Source organism: Meriones unguiculatus, chromosome 4, assembly GCF_030254825.1.
Source record: "Meriones unguiculatus strain TT.TT164.6M chromosome 4, Bangor_MerUng_6.1, whole genome shotgun sequence".
NCBI lineage: Eukaryota > Metazoa > Chordata > Mammalia > Rodentia > Muridae > Meriones > Meriones unguiculatus.
The window spans coordinates 92,692,630-92,720,188 of record NC_083352.1 but is presented as its reverse complement, the minus strand read 5'-3'; the positions used below and the strand labels follow the sequence as shown (position 1 = coordinate 92,720,188).

Genomic DNA, 27,559 nt, shown 5'->3' with positions numbered 1-27,559 from the left:
GAAAGTGGGGTCAGGGAGATGGTTCAGCAGGTAAAAAGGCTTGCCACTGAGCTTGAGAACCTAGTTCAATGCCTAGGACCCATGTGGCTAAGGGGGAGAGCTGACTCCCATAGACTGTTCTTTGACTTCCCTGAAGTTGAATTCATGTATAGTAAATAAATACTAAATTAAAGATTAAAAAAGAGTTTTCTCAACGGTTGGGAGCATGTGTTGACTTGAGAGGACTCAGGTTTATTTAATTTTATCTGAGGTTTCTTCTAAGGCTGTTTTTTGCACCATCTCTCTGGGGCTGAGAGGAGGTGGAGTGCTGCCAGGGCTTGGTGAGCAGAGCTGGGCACTCCATGCTCCTGAGAAGTGACAGAGAGTCTATGGTGGGACAAAGGGTTTGGGGAACTTCAACTTTGCTCTTGTTAGACACTGATTCAAGGTTTAAAGCAAGCCTCTGAGTGTTGGCTTTATCTTAGGTGTTAAAGGCTTTTCAGAGAAGACTGACATAATTCTTAATTTTAGCTTTAAAAGAAAGGAACTGAATGTTTTGAAATAATCGGAAGTTGCCCAGTTCTTTGGCTGAACTCGCTACAGAGCCTGTGGTAGTGCTATGTGGCACTTACAGCACACTGCTGCTTGGACAGCTTTGAAAAGAGCTCAGCAGGTGACAGTGGCTCCCCTCTGCCACTGAGAGCAGAGTCACAGGAAGTTAGTGCAAGTGCCGGGCTAGGAAACCAGGGCTAGAAAGCCATCCGGAATCAGTCAGATATTTATTTGCCTGCTGAACTGCAAGGGTGCTACAGGGGAAAGTGCTCTAGGGAGTGAGTCACCATTGGTGGGTTTTCTGGGGACAGGCTCAGCCGGGTGTGCAAGTCTCTAAAGTGCTCTAGGGAGTGAGTCACCATTGGTGGGTTTTCTGGGGACAGGCTCAGCCGGGTGTGCAAGTCTCTAAAGTGCTCTAACTTTCTAGCACTCATGGCTGCTGTCGTCATAGTGATTCATACTGTGGGTTTGGTGCTCTCCTCCTCTCCCCTCCTCCCCTTCCCAGGGTCCTTAGGCATAGGACAGTGTCCTTGGCTCACGTGGTGAGTGGTTTCCTTATCTTCTCCGATTTGAGCTTCTCTGGTTTTATTTCATCTCCTTTTTTGACATTTAGAAATTAATGCCGGGCTTTCTGATTAAAGCACAGAGATATTCATTTATTAGAAGAAACAAAGGGACAGAAAACTAGACAAGGATGTGGACAGGTAGTTTTCTGAGCTTCAGATACTATTAGTTTGGTTATTGTTTTTGTAACTTTTCTTTTGGAGTTACACTGCTTTTTGGGATAAAGAAATGAGCTTATTCCCCCTTGGATATGACCATGGTGCCAGTCCGCTGTCTGAGCTCCCAGAGTTAGTCCCAGTTGTGTTGCAGATGGTTACTTTGCTGTCCTGTTTTGAAAAAGAATTTGTCCATAAAAGTGATTGCTCTGTGGGGGAGGGCATGGAGGGCTGGGGAGCCATGGGCTGTGTGATAAGGACTGCAGTGGTCAGCTTTGCTGGAATACCTGGTTCCAGTCTGCAGCTACTTGAGTAAGGAGCCTAGCTCTCCTTTGTCTTGAAGCATCTTTGACGTTTGGTCCATCAGACCTAAGCTTCAGCAAACCTGAGAGCAGAGAGATGTGCATTGTGCAGCAGCACAAACAGCCCCTGCTTGCTTGTTTAAAGTTCTGAGTTTTAAAATGTGGCTAAAAAACAAACGACCGGACAGCAGCAGAGGCTTGCTAAGGAGGCAGGGGTCTGTGCTGCACGCAAAGTCACATGCAGGAGCTGCTGCTGAGCGCTTTGTCAGTTTTGTTAGCAGCTGCTTTTGGAGGAGACTTTTCAGCTGCTGTGCTGCACTGGTGAGAACCTCCTGAATTAGCTGCTGAGGTGGGGGAGCGAGATGGGGAGTGGGAAATTCCTTGGAAGAAAGAATGTCTTCTCCTTGCAGAGAGCCCCTTATTTCAAGGCCTTGGGACCAGATGTGTCAGAGTGTAGATTCTTAGATTTGGGGCTGTTGAACACTTCGCTGGCTTGCCATTCCTAATTCGAAGATGTGAATCTCAAATGCTTCCAAGTGTGGTTTTAGAAATCATTTCAGTCAGATTTTTGTGTTGAGAACTGTCAGCTTGTACTTTTTGTTGTTGTACATTGCTCTAGTTGTCCTGGAACTTGGTATATAGACTAGCCTGACCTCAAACTCATGGAGCTCCACCTATATCTGCTTCCTGAGTGCTGGGATTAAAGGTGTGCACCACCATGCTACAACACTTATTTTAAAATATTGTTTTATTTTTTTTACATTCAAATATGTAAACGTTCCCCCTCCCCCAAGACAGTGTTTTTCTGTGTAGCCCTGGCTGTCTCTAAAAACTCACTCTGTAGACCAGGCTGGCCCTGAACTCACAGAGATCTGCCTTCCTCTGCCTCCTGAGTGTTGGGACTAAAGACCTAAAGTTTTTTTTTTTTTTTTAAATGTGTATGAGAGTTTTGCCTTGCATGTATGTGTGTCCTATGCCAGTAGATATGAAGAGGTCACTGGCTGTCCTGGGATCAGAGGTAAAGGAGGACTGTGATCCACAGTGTGGGTGCTGGGAATCCAGCCTCCATCCTCTCCAAGAGCAACCAGTACTCTTAGCTGCTGAGTGAGCTCTCTAGTTTCTTTTTTGGGTGTAAAATAGGTATAGCTTTTGAATTGAATAGGATGTAGTAATTGAACATAGTTTTTAAAATATGGATACTTTATAGTATATGGTTAGGTGAATGAAAAGTGTTTCAACAGCACATAATGATTACCAGCTTGTTTTATTGTTATTTAATATGATGAACTTGTAGAAGTCTTGATAAAAATTATTCCCACATCTCTGTCCCTAAACCCAGAAGGGCTTATGTGTACTCTTCTTTGGAAGAGATTGCATGGTGTGAAGTTGAGTATGAATCTTATTTTATCAATGTTGCTTTTCTTTGGGAGCTTGCTTTTAGTGGTAAAAAAGAAAGTAAAAAGAAAAATAAAAACTATTATAAATTTTTTTCTTGTTTTCCAGGCTGAACTCACAGGAATCAAATGGCGTAGGTACAATTTTGGAGGGCATGGGGACTGTGGACCCATAATTTCAGCCCCAGCCCAAGATGATCCAATCCTGTTAAGTTTCATCCGCTGTTTGCAAGCCAACCTGCTGTGTGTATGGCGTCGTGACGTCAAGCCAGATTGCAAAGAGCTGTGGATATTCTGGTGGGGAGATGAACCCAACCTAGTAGGAGTGATACATCATGAACTTCAGGGTAAGGATTTTGTCTTTTCTTAAAAATTGTTTGCATCATATTTTTTGAACAATGGTAAATTTTGGAAAGCTGAAGAGTCACTTAAAACAGAGACCCCAAGTATTGAGAAAATGATGTGTTTGTTAAGAGTACCCTCACTTTCCCCACTCCCTTCTTCCGTCCCTACATTTTTCTTCCCTTAAAGTCTCTTGTCCTTCCCCAGTGATGTTGAAAATTAGAATCTTATCACATAACTTAGAATTATTTTGTTACTATGTCATTATTTATAGACAGGGAATCACCACGTATCCATAAACTTAAAGTCTTCTTTCTGGCTCAGCCTCTTGCATGCTGGGATACAGGGATTCACCACCCTGTCCTTCTGGCCTCTGAAATCATTACTATTAATTACTACTTTTATAGGAAAATATTGTGTACATGTACGTAGTGTGCTGTGTTTGGGTGGAGACAAGGCTCTAGCCCACTGTTTTAAAATTAATAGTGAATTGTGAGTAATTAGTAAGACAGCTGTATGAACAGAACTTTTTCCCTGCAGAACTTTGCCAGCCAAACTCTATGTTGGCAAGTTGAAAATACAGAAATGTAATGCAGCCTTTACTGGACAAGGCTTGAATTGGCTTTGGATAGTGTTTTAGGGAAAGGTAACTTTCTAAAAAGTATCTTAGCTTATTTCCCTCACTGATTCCAGAAATACTAATTTTGAACTTCAGTTTGCATCTGACACCTAAAAACTTTGAATTAATGCAAGCTATTTGTTAGCCTAAATTACTTCCTCTATTTGCCATACATTTACAGTAGCAGAAAACATTATCAGTTGTTCTTGAGTTCTGGCAGACATTTTCACTCCTCTATCCAACAATTTCTCGTTCGTATCCTACAGAATTTTCTAAGTCGAGACAAATTCCAGTGTTTAGTTCATGTTTTTGAGCCAGGCCTTTCGTGCTGTCGCGCTGCCCCCAGGCTCACTGAGTGCTAGGCACCACGCTTAGCTAGACTCCATCTCAATGGAGAGTGCTGGTCCTTCTCACCTAGGTGCTGTAACCTAGCCTACTCCAGTTAAATTATGCTTGAAATATTGCAGGCATTGCTGAGATGTTTTGTTGGTTTATGTTTTTATTATTTATTACAGGAAGGCTTAAAACAATCTCCAGTGTATTTTTGTGGGTCTGTTTTAATGGTTCTAAATTTGCCTAAAGGATTTCCTGCCAAATTCTTGAAACTTATTGGCAGTCGTGTTCTTTTGTTGGTGGTATTTCCTGCCACAGCAGCTAGGGGGCAGTACAGCACAGTGGACTAATTGAGCTAACTGGGCTGTTAAACCTCTGTCCTGATACTTTGTTGATTGTTCTGTTAACCTACACTCTAGGTGAGGTTGCTTACTTGTGGGCTCATCATCAGAATCCCAGAATTTACGTGCATCTTAAAACCTTGTGTAATTAGTAGGTGATGAAGGTAAAGTTAGAGCTTTACACCACCTACGTTTCGGTTTTTTGGAGTCTCTAAGAGCTTCTAGGTGGTCCTTGTTATATTTGTGTTTGTTTGAATATCAAAATATTGCATTCTTTTATTTGTTTACACATGTGGATGGATGATTATAGTCTTTAACATTTTATCTTCCTGTTTTTAATCTTAAAAACATTTTAAACTAATATTGATTGATTGGTTCATGGGTTGATCTATTAATCTAAATTAACTGATTGATCAACTGATGGATTGGTTGATTGATTGTGGGAGGGTATGTGTACCATGGTATAGCTGTGAGGTCAGAGAACTACTTTTGGGAGTTCTTTCTCTACCATGTATCCTAAGGCGTAAACTCAGGTTGTTTGGCTCAGTGACTGACAAGTACCTTCACCTGCCAAGCCATCTCCCAGCCCTGGTTCTTTATTTTTGATGACTATTCTGGATTTTCGTCTTCTGTTTCTATGTACTGATTTCTTAATTCATTTTATAACAATTCAGAAGCCAAACTTCCTAATTATGAAATTATCTGTTCCTGACAGCAGAGTGAGTGCTTTTCCTGGAGACCAGCTTGTCACTGAGCCAAAATGTGGGCTTCTTACCTTTCCCTAGCTGGTTGGTTCATGTCATACATGTAGTTCATTAATTTGAGAATATTTTGCTAAAAAATAATTTAGCAAAGATTGACTTATTTTAAAGTGGTTTTTGTCTTATTTTGTTTTCAAACCATAGAAAACTACTACTTTTTAAAATCAAGGTCTCAATATGTAGCTCTGGCTGATGTGGAGGTTGTTCTGTAGACCAGGCTGGCCTTGAACTCACAGGGATCCGCCTGCCTCTGTCTCCTAGCTGAGGTTAAAGGCATTCAGCATTCCCTGTGAAAGCACTACATTTTAATTAGCCAGGACAACAGAATGACCACGTGAAAGAGGACAGATAACACAGCTGGGGTAGTTGCTGTTTGCCTATGAGTGTGAAGCCGATGTGCTGTTTCACCATGCCCTGTCTTTCACTTTCTGATGATGTGTTTCCCAGGGGGGTGGCCTCTTGTTTTTATGCTCTTTCCTTTTGAGAACTGTGAAGAGTGTGCTCTTGCTGAGCAGCCTTAGCATCCTTGAGTGTCTCCTCCTTTCAGTGTGCTGAGTGTTGGGAAAGTTGTTAGAGCCAGTCACACAAATTGTCCACTTTTGCATGTAAAAGTGGCTGAAAGAGTAAATTATATGGTTCAAGTATTAGGAGATATTTGAAAATTAATTAGAAAGGTGAGTGGCATAATGGCAGTGAGGGTGACATGGAGAGCATTCAGGAAAGCCAATGATTGAAGGGACAGTTCCTATTGGTTGCCATAGAATTGAGAGTATTAAACACTTCCTTTTCCAGTCTATTTAAGCGTTGTTTTATTTTGGATAAAATAAACTTTAGCAAAGTCCTGCTGGCAGATGTGAATGTTAGGACAAGGCAGCGCTATTGTAACATTAGCAGGGATATTGAAGTACTGTCCATCTTTTTGGTGATGTTTTTCACCTTGTCATGGTGCTTTGCTTCAGAACATACTGCTGACAGACCCCAGCAGTCACCAAAGCTGCCACCTTGGTATATATGTGTGTACATTAGCACAGTAGCTGCACAGAGTGGTGGTGCTCCCCCAGCACACAAGGGCTGGGTAGATCACACTGTGCCTGGAGTGCTTGATGCGCCTGGAGCCCTGGGAGGGAAGATGCTGCTGCACTCAGGGCCGCCCCTCTGCTGCACTCAGGGCCGCCCCTCTGCTGCACTCAGGGCCGCCCCTCTGCTGCACTCAGGGCCGCCCCTCTGCTGCACTCAGGGCCGCCTCTCTGCTGCACTCAGGGCCGCCTCTCTGCTGCACTCAGGGCCGCCCCTCTGCTGCACTCAGGGCCGCCCCTCTGCTGCACTCAGGGCCGCCCCTCTGCTGCACTCAGGGCCGCCTCTGGGGCCGTTGTGGGGCTCCTGATTGCTTGGCTTCCATGCCTGCGTAGTCACCTAACAGCTGGGAATCTTCGGTCAGTTTATTTAACTGATGATTGTCTTAGTTTCCCCCTGTAAATTGGAGTATGAAGCCGAAGTTAATAAAGCCCTCAGCTAGCTCACACAGCAGTTACTCTGTAACGGTAGCCGCCTGCCTTTGCTACTGTACTGACAACCATGAGCTCAGAGATGAGAATTGCATTTTGGCATTTTCTAAACAGTTGATTCTGTTCTGTGTAGCAGTTAGTGCTTGCTACTGCCAAACATTTGCAAGCTGAAATTACATCTTCTACTTGTAAGCTGAAATTATATTTTCTAGTTTTAATGTTTGGGTGGGGCAATGGGCAATAACAAAAATGTCACAGTGGCAGAGATAACATACTCATAAGATATTTATCTGTATTTTCTATAATTTTTTGTGTGTGTATGTGTGTGTATGGGTGTGCATGTGGGGGTCCTGTGCTGCCACTGTGGACGTGTTGTAGAGATTGGAGGACAGCTTTTGGGTTCTGGGTCTCAGATGCAGGTGCGCGGGTCTGTGTGGCAAGCACTTTTACCTGCTGAGCGATCTGACTGGCTCCTTCTCTGTTTCACAGCAAACACAGATTGTTGTGTGAAGAGAACCGTTGTTTTTGATTTGTTGAATGCTCTAAGCAGAGTTGTGACTGCTGCCACATGGCAGAGCAGGGTACCTACTGAGTGTGAGTGAGTGTGTGTGTGTGTGTGTGTGTGTGTGGTCATCTTTTTGGCTGTAAGAGTGCTTCTGTCCATGAGTTCAGTTAGAGGAACTTTTAGTTTAAAAAGGCTGTAATAGAGGCACACACACCAGGCTGTACTCAGAACACTACCCAGAATATATGGGGGATGGGGGGGGCGGGAGACCAGAATGGCCTTCACCTCATAGGGACCCCAAGTGCTTGGATTAAAGATGTGTGTCACCACACATGGCCTAAAGTGCATATATATATATATATATATTTTTTCTTTTGTTTTTTGTTTTGTTTGTTTTTTGAGATGCGGTTTCTCTGTGTAGCCCTGGCTGTCCTGGAACTCTCTGTGTAGATCAGGTTGTCCTCAAGCTCAGAGACAGTTGCCTACCTCTGCCTCCAGAGTGCTGGGATTAAAAGAATGCATCACCCCCGCCCAGATCTAAAACATACTTTTATTGCTTATTTTCTATATTCCTATATTTCTGTATATTCCTATATTTTGTTCTGAATTAGTTTTCCAATTCTATAAAGTAGTAATAGTTTTCATTGTATGATGACTATTTGTGTGAACATATATGCTTACCTAAAATTGGACTTAATAAGTTATACCTCCTTAACAGACATGGCATTTATTAAGACTTTAATGAATAACAAATTCTTATTGTGAAATTATGGGCAGACATCGACTCAAATTCTTTCATGTGAAGAATAGAAAAAGATTCAGTGAACTAGAATTATTAAGCTAAACATGCTTGAAATTGAGAGAGCAAACTGAAGTCTAACTTTCTATTGTAAATAACGTCAGTGTGTTACCGCAGGCAACTTACTGAACCATGTAATTAGTTTTTTTAAAAAGAAAAATGAGACATTTATATAGAGATTGTAGTGAGATAGAATGTGAAGGGAAGGCTCGTGTTCCACTGGTATGAAAATTAAGCAGTTGACAAAATTATAAAGATTATTGCTTTAGGTAAAAGTCAAGTAAAGTTTTGGGGTTATTATTGGTAAGCAGAGGCATCATGATCTAATTTTTTTTTTTTTTGCACTGACATGAAAACCCTATTTTTATATAATGAACCCAAGTAAAATGTTTTATAATCTATTTCTATTATTTTTGATAATGTATATGTGTGTTTGTCTCTTTGTGTGGATCTGTGCACGTGAGTGGAGGTGCCTGAGGAGGCCAGAGCCTTTGGGTCTTGTAGAGATGGAGTTGTAGGTGTTTGTGAGCTGCCTGGTTTGGGTGTGGGACCTCTGTAAGAGCAGCAGCAGTCTTTTCTGCTGAGCCGTCTCCTGCCTGTGAAGCCTCTTCTGATGAAGTGTTAGTTGTCATTAGAATGGATGAGGTGTCAGTTGACAGGAGGTAAATTATATTTTGTGCATGAATGGGAATAATTTTAGTGAGGAGTGTGCTGTGTGTGGTGTGGTCTTTGCCTGGCATTATTGAGAATTGCCATGTTTGGTCATGTCCCCTGTTCACTGGTTTCTATATTTTCTTTCAAAAGTTTGTCCATAGCAAACTAAAGTTGGGGTTGTTGTACATTAAAAAGATATAACGATTTCTTTGCCCACTAAAATTGTTTGTAGCCCTTGTTCAGGGAGGCTGATTTAAGTGTATGAATATCGAAAATATGGAGACTTCATACATGGTACTGGAGCTAAAGGCCTAATTCCAGAAAGAATTGTGTTTCTGAACATTGGATTTGAAAGGTATTAAAGACATAGGTGCATGTAAATAGGTCTTGGCTTTATTAGCACTTTATCTATCTATCTATCTATCTATCTATCTATCTATCTATCTATCTATCTATCTATCTATCTATCTATCCATCCTGCCAAATGACATTATGTGCTCACATTCCTTTATGCAGGAAAAGTGATCTATGTCCCTGACATAAACTGACGTTTATGGAAGAAGCTTAGGTTTTTGTGGGTGAGCAAGGTCCCCACAGAAGATCCCCTTGTGTTTGTCATTGTCCATCTTTGTGTTAAATGTAGCTGATCCAGTTTTTTTCATGTCTCTAATAGTACTCAAGTTTAACGCTGCAACACTGAGTTAGTATAGAATAATCCCCCATGTTGATAACAGATGAATGGAAGAGAAAATAAACGAAATGCTTTTGGGTCCATAAGAACTTGATACAAGTGCTTGATAGGAGTTAGCATCTGCTGTCTAAAGTATGTTGCTGAAGTGCTAGGCATTGGCTGTGGCATTGCAGGGCTGCCTTTCTATCTCTACTGAAAAACCAACAGACCTGTGGCAAAACTCTGGGTGAAGCATGAGGCAGTGCTGGGTTGCCTCGAGTTGTTTTGTGGTCTCTGTGCTGAAAGTAGAGGAGATTAAAATGGCTTGTAGATCTCCATGCTGAGCTTATTGTCAGTAACTGTTAGAAAAGCGTTGTAAATACAATCTCCGTTTGATCTTCTTTTATGCTTTTATAGTTAGAAGTGAGGACTTCATGTGCTCAGCCGTATCATTAGCAGCTAAGGCTTTTACAGCTCCTCACGTGTAGTAACTGTCAGACACACACACAGGTTTCTTGCAGAATCCCTGAGACTCACTGCAGACTTATGGTGCTGGGTTCTACTGTGTTAGGCATTTTCTAGCTGAGCTTCTGCCCTGAAGCTACCTGGAGAGAGTCCCTCGGATCTATTACAGCTAGTAAGTGCTTAGTGATTTTCTTTAGTGTTCATCTGGGTAAATCTTTTTGAACAATTTCCTGTAGGTCCTGGGCCACGTAACCTATTACAAACTCAGTGTTGGTGAATGTGCTGTGTGATTGGGCCTTGTTTTGACCCTGACTTTTTCATGTTATGATTTGGCAATAAGTTCAGTGAGTTGAGGCCCATGTAGGGCTGAACTGAAGGCTTGCTGCATTAGCCACTTTTATGGTGCATTGGTCTGTGCTGTTATGGTAGTGGAACTGAGTGTGAACTGGTTGCCAGGGTCCTGTGGTAGCCTACCATCTTACAGTCTAGATTTAATCACACAGTGGAATGAGCTTGATTGAAAGAGGAGATAAAAGGGGTAAAGACAAGTATTTCTGTGTTGAAGCAGATTGTGTGCATGCAGTGGGGAAGCAAAGGCTAGAGCACCGACGGTCTGTCCTTAGCCTTTTTCCCTTAGATGCAGAACACCTTCATTTTAAGAAGTTACTTTTATTTCTGAATTTTCTGGGCGTGGGGAGGCAAGTTGCCTTTCTGAGCTAAATATGAAAGGCTTATGTTTGGCAGGCTCACTTTCTGGCGTAGCAGTATCCTGGAGGGACATATCTGCAATGCTTGTCTGAGCAGTGAGGCTTGAACCTTGTAAAGGTACCGTCTTGCCACTAAGGTGACTGTCTTTTCACAGTTGATCTTGAACTTGCTTAAATGTGAGCTATTTTGGTGTTTGCTATACATAAGAAAGTGTGTTATTCACACAGAGATATATTTAGCCCTAAAAGAGACACATTCAGATATTCTCTGCTGAATTTCAGGTACTGTATTTTTAGCTTATTTTAAAAAGTAGCCTGGTAGATATTTATAATGAAAAGCATGTCTGCAGTGGCATTCTTGGACAAATTACTTACAGTTTTGATTGTTGAGGGAGGAAACAGCATTTGCCAGCAATGACCCATTTTGTGGAAGTGTTTGTTGTAGTGTTTGCCATTTTCACCAAGAGCATAGCAAAGGAGGGTTGTCTTAGGAAATACTTCGTGACCTCAGCTCAGCTAGAGCCCCCCAAGGTTTTATTAGAAGAAAAAGTTAAATGAGCTAAACATTCCAATGTTAGTGATTTGTACAAATCGTCTGGAATACTATTTGGTTCTTATCATGGTGTGGCTGGGGTGTCCTGGTGTAGGACACCAGGATTCTGGTTAACCACGCCCACACTTAAAGTTACAGTGTTGAGTAATGAAGGATTCCATGAACTGTGAGCAGGTGTTTAAGAGCATTCTCTGACCTCATAGAGAGAGAGAGTCGTATTGCTTGATGATCTTAAATCACCATGTTAGTTTATTGAATGTTGGTTCTTATGTAGTGCTGTGAAGAATATAGAAATGAATCCAAAAACATTTTTTGCCTTTCGGAAGCTGAAAAGTAGGAATTGGTAAGTGCAGAAAGCAGTCTTTCAAGAGGTTCTTACATGTGGAAGGAGGCAGAGCTATGAGGAAGAAGGAGCCAGTCGCTGAGCTGAGCCTTAAAAAATAGAGAGGTATGAGGAAAAGCATGATCACATGAAAGGTGCAGAGTAGGAAGAGTCAAACATGAGAAATGGATTGGGAAGGCACGTTGCCTGGCAGGGACAGAGACACAGAGGGTGCAAGTCTGCAGGTAAGAGGTAGGACTTGGTAGAAGTGCCTCATAGTTTCAGTACAGTGGAACGGAAGGCTCTACCCCTGCCTTTCTCAACCATTGTGATTAGGATCAGCATGGCACATACATGGCACATCAGCGAGCACTTCAGAAGCTGTGTGAAGATGAATCCGCTAGTACTTGGGGCTGGTCCTGGGTCATGTAGGAAGGCAGGAGACATGGTTTAAGAAGAAAGCATGACTACATTTAAAATCCATAACATTCTCCCCATTCCTCCACTCCTGCCTCCTTCCTGCTTCTTCTCTCTTCCCCTTTGTCCCTCAACTGTGTGTCTACATGTGTGTTGGGGAACATGCTCATGTGTGCTCCTGCATGTGGAGGCCACAGGTCGGTATAGTGGTGTTTTCCTTAATTGTTTTCACCTTATTTTTGAGACATGAGACAAAGTCTCTCGTTGAACCCACCTATTCAGCTAAGCCAGCTGGTCAGTGAGGCCCAGGAATCTGCCTGTCCCCACCTCCTCAGAGCTGGGGTCATAAGCACAGGCGTTTGTGACACCCAGCAGGAGGGTTGAACCTGAGCTCCTTGCTTGTACAGCAGGAAGCGCTTAACTGACTGAGCTTTCTCCCAAGCCTCAGAGCCTTGATCATGTATTGAAAAGACAGTTTGATAATTCTTTTTCATTAGAGAATCATTCTTCAAATTATTAAAAGCAGTATGAAGCCATTATTACTGGGACTCTTGGGAACTGGCTTGCTCCTCTGTCCCCTGTGTCACAATTTCTTCAGGCATTAGCCAGTCTGCTTTATCTGTGCATCCACCACCATTCACGGGAATGAGCTCAGATTCTTCTAACTTTCTTTTGCTTGAATGTGTAACTGTACTCTATTTAAGTATTAAAATGGAAATTTAAGGTTTTATTTGAAGTTAAGTGAATAAGTTTCCATAAATCATTTTTTAGTGTTATAGATAGTAGTTTGATCACTTGGCCAAAAGGATGTCTGTGTAAGAAGGGCAAAGGTGTTTAATGACACCTATGTGTCAGAAGCCATCTCAACTGGATTGATTGACCTTGTCTGTTACATGTAGCAGATGCTAATACAGTTCTGCTGCTGACTTTTGTTACAAGGAAGTGATTACCTAAGCCTGTCCTGTCCCCACTCACCTGTTACACAGAATTGATTACCTAAGGTTGTTTTCTAGTACCTATTCATCCCCTATTTCTGCTGAAAAACCTTGAACTCATTCCTTCCCCGTCTCCACCTTCCACGTGCTAAGATTGCAGATGTGTACCACCACTCTCGTACATGGGGTTCAATGTTGAGAAAAGTGTTCTCACAACATTTCTGGCTTTGCTTTGTGATAGGGTGATAGGTCCTCAACATTTTAGTGTGGGAATCACAGCCAGAATCCTTGCTGTTTTAAATGGTGTCTGGAAAGCTGTAGCATGTTCTAAGCAGGAGCTAGCTGGACTTCTTACGAGCATGGTGCATACGGAACTGATAAGGCTGTTTCATCATCAAGGATTATGACTCCACATTCATGCTGTGTGCCATAATGAATGTTTCTTTTTCATATATTTTATTTGTAGAATAATTTTTATTTGTGCTTATTGTACCTAATTTTACAGTAGCAATAAAGTAGGCATATATAATGGCTTGAAACCAGACAATAATCAGATATTTATAGTTAATGTCTTGTGTGCCAGATATTTTGATCAATCTTTCAGTAGAAAGTAGTTTTGCATTTATTTTTTCTTTGTGTTACTTTGAGTGATTTACAGGGAAGTATTCAAGGTTCTGTTGATTTGCCTTTGTCTAGTGTTGATTAAGTAATAATTTGTGGGTTAGATTTAATAGATACGCAACACATGGTGGCTTTTGCTGTGGTGAGACTATTGTGTGAACTGGTTAAGCACTAGTGGGACCGCAGATTGTCCTGACTCTTTACCATAGCACTGGAAGCTGAGACACTTTTCTTTCAAGAACAGAACACATACTTTTTGTCGGCTTTTAAGATGCTTTAAGTTTCATTCATTCATTCATTCACTCACTCACTCACTCATTCACTCTTTCATTTTGTCATAGTGTGTGTATTTGTGTCCTCATGTGCAGCATACACACCACAGTGTATATGTGGAGATCAGAGGACACACGGGACTCTTTGTCTTTCTGGGACTTGAGATGCAACTCAGGTCATCCAGCACTGCAGTAAGAGCTTTGCCTGCTGATTCTCCTTGCTGGTCTGTCACCTGTTTGGTTTTCACCAATTGTTGATGTTTTTTAATTTTTAATTTTTAAAGATTTATTTATTATATATACAGTGCTCTGCCTGCATGTGTCCCTGATGGCAGAAGAGGGCATTAGATCACATTGTAGATGGTTGTGAGCCACCATGTGGGTGCTGGGAATTGAATTCAGGAAGAGCAGTCAGTGCCCTTAACCTCTTGAGCCATCTCTCTAACCCCTTTTTGATGGCTCTTAAGACAAATGAGACTCCTTTCCTCCCCTCTGTTGCTTGAACCCAGGGCCTTGCACCCGCTAGGCAAGTGCTCAGTATTGAGCCAGCTGCCAGCCCAAGAAGTAAGGATCTAGAAGAAGCTGGCTTCGTTATGATAGTTTCCTTCTAGAAGACTGAGTACGGGGTGTTTAAACTGGAAGAAGCAAATATTGACTGAAACTCTGCGCACAGGATTATTTTACAGCGGTTTCAGCTGAGTCTGTGCTTTTGCAATAGGCATTTATATGGTGCTGCTCGAGCTGAGTGGAGCTGCTGTTTAGTCCACGACGGTGTGTTCAGGTAGTATGGCTGCTGCACTCCGTGTTGGCGGTCTAACTTAAATGCTGAGAATTTTCAGAGTCCAGGCTTTAAGCATGCAGAGGTTAAATGTTTCCTGAGCTTGGCGTACTCCTCTAATTCCAGCATTCATAGAAAGAGGCAGGGTATTTGCTATTAAGTTTGAGTTCTTGGCCAATCAATGTTACATCTCAAGACCTGCCACAAACAAAACAAACCACCATAAGGAAATTGGAAGCATTTTCCAGTGTCTTTACTTTTTTCTCAAGAGTCTGGCAATAACTCTATTTTTAAAACTGGTAAGTTAAGTTTGAAACTTTTTGCTTGTTTGCTTGTTTGTTTGTTTGTTTTTTTGTTTTTGTTTTTTTGTTTTGTTTTTTGAGACAGGGTCTCCTTGTATACCCTGGCTGACCTGGAACTTGCTCTGTAGACCAGGCTGGTCTCTGTCTAACTCAGACATCTGCCTGGCTCTGGCATTAAAGTCATGTACCACCACTGTCCTATGAACCTGTTTTCTTAAGGTTGAGTTTCTGGAAAATGGCTAGGTGTGGTGGAGTTCTGAGCTGTGAGCAGAGGAAGGCTGGGCGTGCTGGGTGGGAGGTGCTCACTTGTTAGCACTGGCCGGCTCACCTGAGGAAAGCATAGCAGAGGCTTCTGAGGTCACCTACCTTCCAGGTTACATGAAGCTTTATTCTAAAAGCGAAGAGGAAAAAAAGCCAAAGGAACAGTTTACTTGAATCTCACATAGGAGTGAATGGTGCACCTTTCAGAAATAGCTCTTCCTTCCTCTTATCCCTAGCTACTGGATCAAATGCTTTGAAACTTCAGCAGATGGTGCCACCTGGAAAAATTCTCAGCCATTATCTGCATTTTGAGTGTGAATTCCAGGCAAAGACACGAGAGATTTTCTGAGGAACCCATGAGAGAGCCTGTGAGAAGCCAGCCAGTGTTGATATCTGGCCCACAAGCTCACTTCCTCCCCTTAACTGCACAAAGGACAAAGATACCATTGACTTGCCAGGTGGCTCAGTTCCACGGGACTGCACTGTCTTCAAGTTCCAGTACCTGTTGTTTTGAGAAGGCAGAAAACTAACCTTACCTTTGTTAAGTTTAGGAGAAGTGGGTTATAATTACCAGTATGCTAAATACTATATCTAAGGAGAATTTCAGTTTTGTAACTGGCATAAAGCTACTAACTGTTAAGGAAATGAAACTGTTAACTGTTAGTTATCTTTTATTTAGTATTTTGATATTAAAGCACTATAGCTGAAAAGACAGCTTCATCATGGACACCTCTAGGATGAACTTAGCAAAGATGCTCAGATGACCTGCTACAGCAGTGCCTTTCAATCTCTGGGTCACGATCCCTTGCCTTCTCTTATTTTAATTTTAAAAATTAAAATTAAAGGTTCATTATATGTATATGAGTGCATATAGGTTTTTGATGATTTTTGAAATTAAAGGTGGCATGAAAGTGTTGCTGGTACTCATGTGGGATGCATTGGTGGGCTTATGTTAAAATAAGCAGCCCCTGTGTAGCTCACCAGTTAGGTAAGACTGCACTCTGTGGAGACAGAAGTAATTATGACAAAGGGTTTTTTCTTCTGCTGATAAAGTGCTATAGATCTCCCAGACATCCTTGCCACTGGGTAGACAGACAGACATATAGTTTGCAGGCATGGTCCCAGTGTGGACAGAGCCATCTTTTCTCTGGCTTTCAGCAGTTCAGATGAAATGATCTTGACCCTGTCACTCTCTTATCCACCTAAGTTGTCTGAAGGAGAATTAAGAGGAAAAGCAGTTAGTGAACATCATAGAAATAGCTGGTGCCAAAATTGGAGGAACTCTTAGTATTATAGATATTTCACTTAAATTGAGGGTGTATAGAAATACGACAGTAAGTTTATCAGGTTTGGTTATGTTTGAAAGTATTTTCTCTATCTTTGAACTAGACATTCTGAAGGTTTAGTTTCCTTTTTTTTCTAAAAAGATGTATTTATTTTTTTATGTATGTGTGTATACTGTTTTCATGCACATCAGAAGTTGACATTGAATCATATTACAGATGGTTGTTAGCCATTATGTGGTTGCTGGGAGTTAAACTCAGGACCTCTGGAAGAGCATCCAGTGCTCTTAATTACTGAGCCATCTCTCCAGCCCGAGTTTTAGTTTCTTGTTCAGTCTTTCTTTTCTTAGTCTGGAGGAAGAAAGGAGACTTGCTGATATGTGTTTGAGTTTCATTAACTAGCTCTCAAGTCTAATCATTGAGTTAGCATAGCATGAGAAGATCAGTCAAACAGCCACAGAAAACTATTTCATTCCCTCCCTCACTCCATGGGAGTAGATGGGGTTAGAAGTCTACATTGGGGAGTATATTGGGGAGTAGCAGGAACTGAAAAGTTCACGAGGCCTTGCACATTCGGAAGCAGTAAGTACTGTGCTTCATTTATAAATGGTTTTTCTCCCAGCAGCAGATTTGTTTTAGATGCTAGTGTTGGAACTATAATTGACAATAGTAGTTGATTTTCTTCTTTTTAGAGTAAAGGTCTCGGTTTGCTCTAGGAACATCTCAGAAGACAGCCAGTGGATCTAATGACATTGTATCAGGGCTCCCTGGCTGAGACTGTGCATGGTTGTCAGCTGACAAAGTGTGACAGTCTCTGTGGCTTTCCTTTGGTGGACTCATTCATAAGAACTGTGTGCATTTAAGAATGGCTTGAAATACCTTAGAACTAAACATGCCTATATTTTGTTTCCCTCATAATAAGCTAAAGAGTTATTTTTTTTGGGGGGGGGTTGAAGGGGTTGAGTATATAATCTGTATATACTGTACAGATTAGCTTTGAATATCACAGATTGAAAAGTAATTTACTTAGCCACCCCATATGTACTATATTTCTGGAATAATTTTAATTCTAATTGTTTGGGCTTAAAAACAAATCCTTCCTGAGTGAGAGACCCAGAGAGACACACATGGTATATACTCACTTATAAGCAGATTTTAGTCATATAGTACAGGGTAGACATACTGTAATGCACAGACCCTAAGAAGATAAGTGTGTTGGTAATCTCAGGCTTTATTATGGCCGCCTAGTTAGGGGAGTGGGGCATATCTCTGACATAGACTATGTTGCCTTCGCTTTGATCACTTCCACCTGATGGGACTTCCCTACCAAGCCACAGGGGAGGAAGATGAACTCAGTCCTCATATAAATTGATAAGCTGTTGTCTGAGTAGGGGGCCTCCCCTAGTCTGAGAAATAGGGAGAAGGGATGTGGGAGGGAGGGGGACATATGACCAAGATGTAAATTGACTTAATTAAAAGCAAAACAAAACAAACACATTCTTCTACTAGAAAGGGCCAGTTTACAAGTGTGTCAGTGTGCTTAGGTGAAAAGACTGGAGGATTGACATTTCTGATGCTAAGAGATTTGATCTCTTCCTCTTAGTTACTTTTATTCAAATAAAGTAGTAGTCCCAATCATTTATAGAAATTGACTTGTCATTATCGAATAATTGCTTTGAATCCCCAGTTTCTGAAGAGATACTCTGTCATACTGAGTTCTAATGATAGACACAGCATTGGTACTCTGCATTTGGTTTCAAGACGTTTTTAATTACTTCAGCAGATACTTACTGAATGCTCTTACGCCACCAATCACAGACTCTCGAAGCCCAGTAACACTATCCCTGAGGATGCTCCCCACTACAACTAGCTAGAACCAGTTTTAAAATTTTCTATTTGTATGTGTGCTTTGGCTGCATGTGTATCTGATGCCTGGAGAGGCCAGAAAAGGGCATTAGATCTCTTGGAACTGGAGTTACATATGGTTGTGAGCTGCCATGTGGGTGCTGGGAATTGACCTCTGGTCCTATGTGAGAGCATCAAGTGCTCTTAACTGCTGAGCCATCTCAACCCCCAGGAACAAATTTTAAGCTGAATATGATAAATATTAAAATGTAAGGTAGGCAGACATTGAGAAGGGAATAGTTTAACACTGATAGTGGAACAGAAGCCCTGCCTTTATTAAGTTAAGCAAAGCTTGGGATGTTTTAGATTTATTTTTCATATCGATTCTTTAATTATATTTTAATTAAAGAATATTTGTAAAGAATTATATTTAATTACATTTATTTTAAATTCTTAGGTTTGGCTGTTTTAAGTATAAATGAGGCTATGGTGGCCCATGCTTTAGCTTAGAAGCTGGAGGGACTGGCATTCGTGGTCAACTTCAAGAAAGGCCCTCAAAGTAAAGGGTCTTTCTCAGCAAAGCTGTCTGCAGCACTGTATTGTCCAGAGCATTCTGACTTGCTAGTCTGTTCCATAGGGCCACATATGGCTATTTAAATTGACCTTCATTAGAATTAAATATATAGTTAGGACCCTGGTAAAGCTCAGATCTCCAGGCATGACATATTTCAGTTGTTCACATTGAGCCACATTTGGCCGATGACATCTAGTTGGACATGTGTAAATAGAACCTTTTGATTGCTATGACAGTTCTGTTGGCAGCACTGGTCTAGATTGGGCTCCATCCTATGGAAGAGACATTAGAGGTGTCTTCCTAGCCAAAGGCGCCAGCAAAGTCTCTTCTTTCTGGCTGGGGCTCATTGGAAGTGTCAGAAGTTTCTCCTTCCTTTCCGAGATGGTAGTAGGTTGACCTAGAATGGCAGAGGACTAATTTGTTAGTGGTTTTCTCATGCTCAGCTCAGACGGTGAGCCATCTCAGTAGCCTGCCATTTCCAAGTGCTGCCACTGCTGTTGGCTACACTGGGAAGCTTATTTCTCAGGAAACCACTTTACTGTGTACTTTTTCTTAAATCCGGGCAGGATTTTTGGCTTATCTTTGTACAATTAGGCTTATGTGCAAAAGAAGCTGCAACAGATGAACTCGGCCAGTTTTAGATCTCAATGTTCTTGGTAAACATGATGGTCCATTTTTAACTGTTAGCATGACAAATCTCAGTGAGGGGTTGTCTAGGTTGGCCGTCTGTGGGAGATGGTCCAGGTAACTAACTGAGGTAGGAAGACTGTCAGCTTGGGTGGCAGTATTCCTTGCTGTAGGGGTCCTGGATTGTCTAAGAGAGGTGAAATCAGAGCACTAGCTGTCTGCTCTCAACTGTGGCTGTTACCTGACTTAACTCTTAAGTTCCTGCTACCTTGCCTGCCCTGCAGTGATGGCCTGTATCCTGGAATTGGGAACCAGCAAACCCACTTTCTTTGAGGTTGCTTTTGCCAGGCCTTTCCTCACAATAACAGGAAAGGGGACTAAGACTGCCAGTCTGTGTGGCATGCTTGCATGGTTATGTGTGGATGTTCAGTGTGAGCAGCCTTCCTGAACATCACCTGGGTTACTTCTGAAGTTTGCCTTGGAGTTTTATATTTGGGTAGTGTTTTAAAGAAATTTTTAGGACAGTGGTATGTAATCCATGAAATAAGGTGATTGGTTCAATGCTAATACTCTCGGAGGTTAGGGGGAGGTGGAAGTGCTCATGTCATTTCCTCAGTGGCGTTCTTCAGGAGTGTGGATGGTGCCACACTTGGAGTCCTTACTCTGCTTGAGTGTAGGTAGGCAGGTGTTTAGCTGTGTCAGAGCCTGAATTGATTTCACTGAAGACTCTTTTTCCTCTAAGGATGGTCAGAGGACTTGTGAGCTGTTGTGGTGACTGAAATCATCTTCAGGTGCCATGCTTTGAAATTCATTGTTGAATTGTTTCTACTTTAGTTGGCTTAGTAAAGTTTGTGCCAATCGATTGCTCAAAACATTAGAAAAAGGAGGAAATACTTATTAGGAGTATTTTATTTCAGGAGAGAACCTCATTTTGGTTAAACTGTGGTTACTATTAGCATTAAATCACTCAGTCAGAGAGGATCACTTGGAAATAGGGGCTCATTCTGTTTGAAGTGTCATCTGAGATACTACCATTGTGTGCCATCTGAGAAGGGTCATCTTGGGGCTGTCTAGTCCTTGGGCTGTATGAGCAAGTCTGGGCCCTAACAGCAATGTGACCTCTCAGTCAGTAGTTGGCAGAAAGATGTGAGGCTGAGTGAGAAAAATACTTAGGAAGGAAAGGTTAGCATGGCCAAGTGTACTGATTGTGTGCATAGTGTTGCTTTTGTCAGTTTCAACAAAGTGTGGGATGGCACTGGTGAGCTGGACAGTCTGCAGAATGGGCCAGGAGTGGTGGTGCATCTTTAGGATGAAACAAACAAAAAACCCCAAGCCAAAATCAAAGTCATGTAGGAAAACCTTGAGTTCCGTTTTTTTTTTCCCTTCTTATAATGCAAGAATTTGAAAGTTTCTTAATGTGACCATAGGTATTTTATTTCATGAGGCGTATTCTATCAGTTTATGGTCTCCTAGCAAATCAAGCTCTTGTATGTGTATTGATAACAGGTGCCTACTGTACTGGTAATTTAAAAACCATTAGGCTCAGAGCATTTCTCAGAGTTTTTGAAAATTTCATCCACAGGTCCATTTTAACTGACTAAGACATACACTTGAGCTGATTACCATGAATGCCCCTCTAGTCTGTACTCAGGGTGCGTTGCATATGGTGGTTCTTGCTGTGGGAGCTTTAATATATAGTTTTTTACTCTATTCTCAGCCAGGTTACACTGGCAGGTTTTCTGATGCTTTAGTCTTCATCTGCGGTGTTTGAGCTAGTATTGTGTTCTCTTACCTGTTATTAGAGCAACTGAATCCTGTTCCCGAAAAGACATGTCACACCAGTAACATTTTGAGAAAACTTTCTGCAGCCCTGCGGAGCTGGGGTGTAGCCTTTCCTCCAGATGACTGCATTTCAGACTTGAATATTGTTGTGAACTTGTGGGTCTAAGCACAGCTGTGTCTGTCACAGTTGCTACCTTCTTGGTACCAGAGTCAGTGAAAATGACCCCATTTATCTCTGCTCGAGGAGGATTTTGGTTCTGCTGACATGGATCCTCAGTAGTTGGTGCCATCCTTGTTGAGCTCTTTGGTGTGATGGTATATTTTAACTTTTTATGTTCCAGATCTATAATCAGCCATTTTTCCAGGGAATTTGGGAGCCTCTAGTTGGGAATTTGAGGTCATGGTCTGGGTGCGGGGTGCTAGCTGCTGTGCAGTCATGATAGGACTCCAGTGACCAGATCTAGATAGACTGTCTTGGACTGAAGTGCAGCACTGTGGCTATGGTACAGTGGCAGAGCACTTAGTTGATTAGCCATTCCCTAATATATACAGCACTTCATGGATCAGGACCATGGGCTCCGACTTACACAGCATTTTAGGCATTTAGTTTTTAGGCTTATATCTCCATTCATGCCAAAGAACTAGGTCTCCTCAGAGTTCCTTGCTTGTTTTGATCCCACAAGGTGCAGTGTAGCACTGTCGTCAACACAGAGAGTAGATGATTGGACGTGACAATGACAGTAAAATACATGGAGAATTCTATAGTGATGTAAAAAATGGCAGCACCTTGAGTTCTGTTTGAGTGTTACAGGGGAAAGATGCTAAACAAAAAGAAGTAAAATGTGATTTGGAGACTTTTCCCTTTCCTTTGATTTTTGATACAGGGTCTCTCTATGTTGCCCTGTCTGTCCTAGAAACCACTATGTAGATCAGGCTGGCCTCAAGTTCACAGAGATCCACCTGCCTCTGCTTCTCAAGTGCTAGTATTAAAGTCGTGCACCACTACTGTTTGGCTTGAAGACTTTTCCTTAAGAATATATGTTTAAACTTTTAAAGTTCTTTCAGATTTCTTATTTCATGTTATGAGTGGTTTGCCTGCGTGTATGCATGTGTACTGTATTTGTGCTTAGTGCCCAAGGGAAACAGAGAAGGATCAGATCCCCCATAACTGGAGTTACAGACAGTTGTGAGCCTTCATGTGGGAGCTGAGATCTGAATCTGGGTCCTCTGGAAGAGCAGCCAGTGCTCTTCACCTCTGAGCTAGCTCTCCAGCCCCATAATGGCTAAGTGTGGTAGCATAGCCCTTTAATCTTAGTACTCAGGAGGCAGAGACAGGTGGGTTAGAGGCCAGCCTGGGATAAAAGAAGTGCCCACAGTCCATCACATTCTGGGAATTATATATATATATATATATATAATATATATATATCTGTTTTGGGGTGAAATCTGACTACTTTTCCTTGAATGGTGCATGTTTGCTGTTTGCATTACTAATTTCAAAGTTTTCACTAGACTTTTGCAGCAATGCTAAGATAAACTCATGTGCTGTGGAAGTCAGGCCATTGACTAATGGCTTGTAGAAGACCATGGAGTCGAAAGAAATGTGTTACATATACCTCCACTAATTGGTCAGTGCCCCTAAGTAGGCCAAGGAGTGGCGGTGAAGGTGCTGTGCTCACTGCTGGTGACCCTCTGCTGCACTCTATTTAGAGTGACATTATTGCACTGTTCTTCCACCTGCCTTTGTCAGGGCTGCAGGCGGGTTAGCTCATGAGGGTGACATACTGAGCAGGAGTTGACATACAGGCAAGGAAGAATGCACAGTCCAGAGCAGGCTATGGTAGGTTAAAGGAAGACCTTTGTAGAAGGTCCACAAGCTGACATAGACTATATAGAGAGTGGACTCTAGCTCATTACCACATAGCATGGGGCTTCAGTCTGCTCATGCCTTGGAAGTTCAGAGCAATACTTTCTAGATGATAACAGTTGAGTTTGGTATCTTCCTCTGTATCTGGTCTTGCCAGGCTCATGGTCAGCTGGAAATTACTGGTGCTTTGTGGCAAATTAGGTTCCGTGAGGTGCTCTTCTCTCCAAAGTAAACAGATTTAGGTGATCCTGCCCCATGATGTTTTAATCTGTGTATAGAAACTTGGAGTGAGATTGACTTTTGGAAGCAGATCATAAGACATGATATTGTACACCACTTGACAGGCAGAAGAGATGTGTCTTGAAGCCTTCCAAGTCCTATTTTGCAAACAATATTACCACATGTTATTTCTTTCATAAAATAATATTTTTGCTCAGGATGTCTTAATCACCAAAAATATTTGTACTGTTTTGGGGGCACTGCGGATGGAACCCCAGCCTATGCATGCTAGGCAAGCTCCCCAGTCTCATTTGCAGTATCTCAGAAATAGAATCCATGAAACTGGGAGAGACTGGGTCTTGGGAGGAAATCTGAGTACATGGAGAGCAAGGAACCCCTGCAGGTCCCGCTTGATGATGGTATGAAGATGACGGCATGAAGATGGCTGGCCTGAGGCGAAGTACATATGTAGTCTGTAGTTCAGAAGAAGTGTGTGAGCAACACTGTCTAGGTCAGTCCCTCCAGGTTTTGCAGGTTGAGGAAACCATAAGAGGTTTTATAGAGAGTAGCTGTGAAATAAATAGAAAAACCTTATTTAGCACAGCTCACAGCTGTACTTCCGAGGTGCTCAGCACTGGGCTTTCACCATAACGCTGTGGGCAAGTTTCACACTTGACTTTCATTTTCTTGCTGATAAATTTCTCTACGGTTTGGTGAAGTTTCTCACTTGGCATTTACTTCTAAGCTCCCCTTCCCCCTTTCTTCTTCAAGATAGGGTTTCTCTCTATAGCCTTGGCTGTTCTGAACTAGCTTTGTAGACCAGGCTGGCCTTGAACTCACAGAGATCTGCCCGCCTCTGCCTCCCTGAGTGCTGGGATTACAGGCATGCACCACCACGCTGGGCTACTGCTCACCCTTTTCATATAAAAATATGGATTCTCCTGAAGCATTAATATTGTCTTATTGAAGAGGACCTGAGCATCCTTACATTATTAGGGTAGTCGTGAGGGAGATGAGGTGTTCTATGCCTCATGGCTGGAAACTGAAGTGGCTGTGTCTAATGGCAGAGTCAGAATGCTCCTGTGCTGTGCAGCCCAGCTTTTCAAGACTGCCCTTTACTGTTGTCCACAGAGCTGTCACACTTGAGGATGATGCATCCCCCAATATTCAAGACTTAGGTCCAATGAATTGGTGACTTTGTTATTTTTATATACTCTTGAGCTACAAGGGGTTCTGCTGGGAGTGAAGGGTACTTACATCTGCCAGAATCATTACCGAGGCTTTCTAGTAATTTATTTTCTTGAAATTGAAATGAAACTTTCTGAATATGGATTTCAGAGCTGTAATAATGCTTCTGCCTCTGCAGATTTTGAATTGATCTGAGTTTGGCAGTGAATTATGGATGTGTTATTTCAGGAATTTTGCACATGCCCTGCTTTAAACCACTGATTATTTCTGTAAATGCTGTTGTGTGCGATGTTGGCTCACTCAGTTGACGCTGAACTCATCAGATGGCTGCATTGTCCTCTAGGACTACGACCAGAATTGATTAGATGGCACGGGCAGCATCTGCTGAGTGTCTCAAACTTTGGGCTTTTAGAATTCATGTCTTATAAATAGAGTAAGATACACTATTTTGATGCCATAAATTTTTTCAGGCATGTAGCCTTTTTCTTTACATAATTACTTTTGTAATTCATTTTTTAAAATCACATTATTCCCAGGAAAAGCATGTTAGAAATAGTGTAGATAACGTCTCTGACTTTTTAGGTCATCCATCCATTTCAGATGCAGAAAACACTGGCTGCTTCCTAGAAAATAGACTTGTGGGGCTTCTTAGGCTTCTCTGTGTACTGATAACTGTGTCCAGGGTTCTTGACTGCTGCCATTGTCTTTCTTTCCATACATTGTTAACATTTACAGATCATTTGGATTACTGGGAAATTTCTTCTGTTGATCCATAGACAATGCACTTTATTTTTCCTGTGTTACTATCTATTTTAAGTATTTTCCCCTCATCATTAATTTTTCCTAGTCAAGGAAATGTATCTATCTTAAAGGGTCCTTGTCTTGTTTTTTATTTGACACATCTGATCCCTAAAATTTGTATAATAATTTTTGTTGTATTGTAGTCAGTGTATGCAGGCTGTCTCGAGTTTCCTCTGTGCTTTTTCAGTGTCATATTTTCAAAGGCTGCTTTTAGTTTGGGGTACAGTACTTGAAAAGAAATAGAGATTGTGGTAGTGATGTGCCCTCCTATACCGAGCTGGAGGCTTCATCTCAGCAGTGGGGGTGGTCTGGGGTTTGCATGCTCAGTGTATTCCAGCTCTCTTGAGCTGGCTCTCCAGCACCTTGTTTATTGTGCTTTTAGGTCTTGGAGGCCCACCTGTGGCATAAGGTTTGCCTTGGTGTTTAATAGCACTGAGAGGGCTCTTTTGTGTGGGTCTCTCCAGAGCTGGTCTGTATGTATACCAGGGCCCGTTTGCTTCCCTGTATCTTAAAGGTACCAGTTTTCAAGCTGGATACATTATGTCTTTCTAAAACCTTTTCCTTTAAACTAAAAAGTAACTCCCTGACTCACTTTACTTACTTATTTATTTATTTATTTATTTATTTATAATCTGTGGTGCTTCTTGGATGGGGAGACAAGGGTAGGGTGGGTGGCAGGGTAGTGGTGGGCTGTTGCTTTCTTTAAAGTGTGATTCACACAGACTCACTTGTGTCCTGTTAATTCTGTTTGCTACTGTCTTACCTTTTGTCATTGAATTCCAGGCTCACTGAGGAGGCTGGCACGCTGCGGTGCTCTGCCATTGGCCTGGTTATATGGGGTTGCTTTAGGGTACTTCATGAGTGCCTCTCACTCAATTCCCATGAGCTTCACAGTTTCCACCTAACAAGGGACTTTTTTTTTCCACTCATTTTTTGAAGTTTATAATTATTTTGACACAAATTTAATATTATAATGAATATTTTAATGGATCACTTATACATTATGAGAAAGTAGTTGCAATATACTAATAAAAAGTGGGTATTTTTTTCCTTTTTGTTTTTTTTTTTCCCTAGACAGGGTTTCTCTGTGTGGCTTTGGGTATCCTGGACTCTGTAGAGCAGGCTAGTCTCAAACTCACAGTGATCTGCCTGCCTCTGTCTCCCTGAGTGCTGGGGTGCTAATTAAGGTTGTCTGTCTGTCTATCTGTCTGTCTATCTTATCTATCTATCTTGTGTGTGTCCAGAGTTCAGAGGATAATCTGCAGAGTCAGTCGAAGGACAGACAGAGAGGAGATGAGGGGTAGGAGTCACCTGGTAGCCCCTGGACCCTTCAGCAGAGAGAAGCACAGATGAGAATAATGTCATGTTTTTCCTCTGAGTAGACAAGGCAGTAGACTGGAGTTCTTAGTCCCTAATCAGTGTTTAGAGAACTCTGTGGTTTCTGGGCATGGCATGGTGTATGTGTGTGGTTGTGGACCTTAGAGACTAAGCTTTAGCTTGAATGCTTTTACTCTCTCTCACCAAGACTCACGTTCCTTTCTGCCTCACACCTTAGCCAAAGCCAGGCTGTGACTCACTCTCATTTCCTGAGTTAGCCCTCTACTTCATTACTCATGAGGCTTTCTGTGCTTGCTGTGCAGGACAGGAGGGAGGAGCCGTGACTGTAAGAGACATTTCTGGAGTCCTGTCCTTTAAAGGATTCTAGGTGTGGAAGAGGTGTTGGGGCAGGATGGTAGAAACCAAAAAATAACTGTGAAGCCATAAATTATGTCAATAATATCTGACATTCTATACAGTTTGCTCTGACAGGGTCCTGAGCTGACATTCTGCCGTAAGAGTCTCAGGCACTGTATTGCCGTTTGGATTGACATGCCTTCCCAATGCTTTCTGTTATCTATGCAGGTGGCTGTGTATTATAGCTACATCTGCAGGCAGCTTAAACCAGGGGACGTTAGTATTTTAGAACTACTAAACACGCCATTTTCAAGTACTTTGGAGACTTTCCCATTTCTTGATTGTCAACTTAGAGCTTGATGGGAAGACAGGCCCCCATAGTGCTCCTACTTACCCTAGGCTGGGTATTTGAGGTCTTCAAATATTTGGAAGGCTAGAAAGATTGCTGATTTTTAGAAATGAAAAGGAGCTCTGCTCTAAGTGATAGCTGTCCTCAGCTGTGAGTGGTTTGTCCAGTGCTTGCTGCTGTTTTCAGGCAGCTCACTTCCTGCCTTTCTGCTTTGGGCTGTAGACAGCTCCTGGCTCTCACTC

General features: G+C 42.0%; 1 protein-coding gene across 5 annotated transcripts in view; it reads left to right on the top strand.

The window, feature by feature from the left end:
* The window catches only part of Med13l (mediator complex subunit 13L), a 217,038-nt gene that overhangs the window by 32,083 nt on the left and 157,396 nt on the right, over nucleotides 1-27,559 (top strand). For 4 of the 5 annotated variants that reach the window (XM_060382522.1, XM_021642607.2, XM_021642614.2 and 1 more), the window contains exon 2: nucleotides 3,056-3,293. In XM_060382522.1, coding sequence (XP_060238505.1) covers nucleotides 3,056-3,293 — 238 coding nt within the window. Of the gene's footprint in view, nucleotides 1-3,055; nucleotides 3,294-27,559 lie in introns of those variants that run through there. The other variant, XM_060382523.1, reaches the window with a different exon arrangement.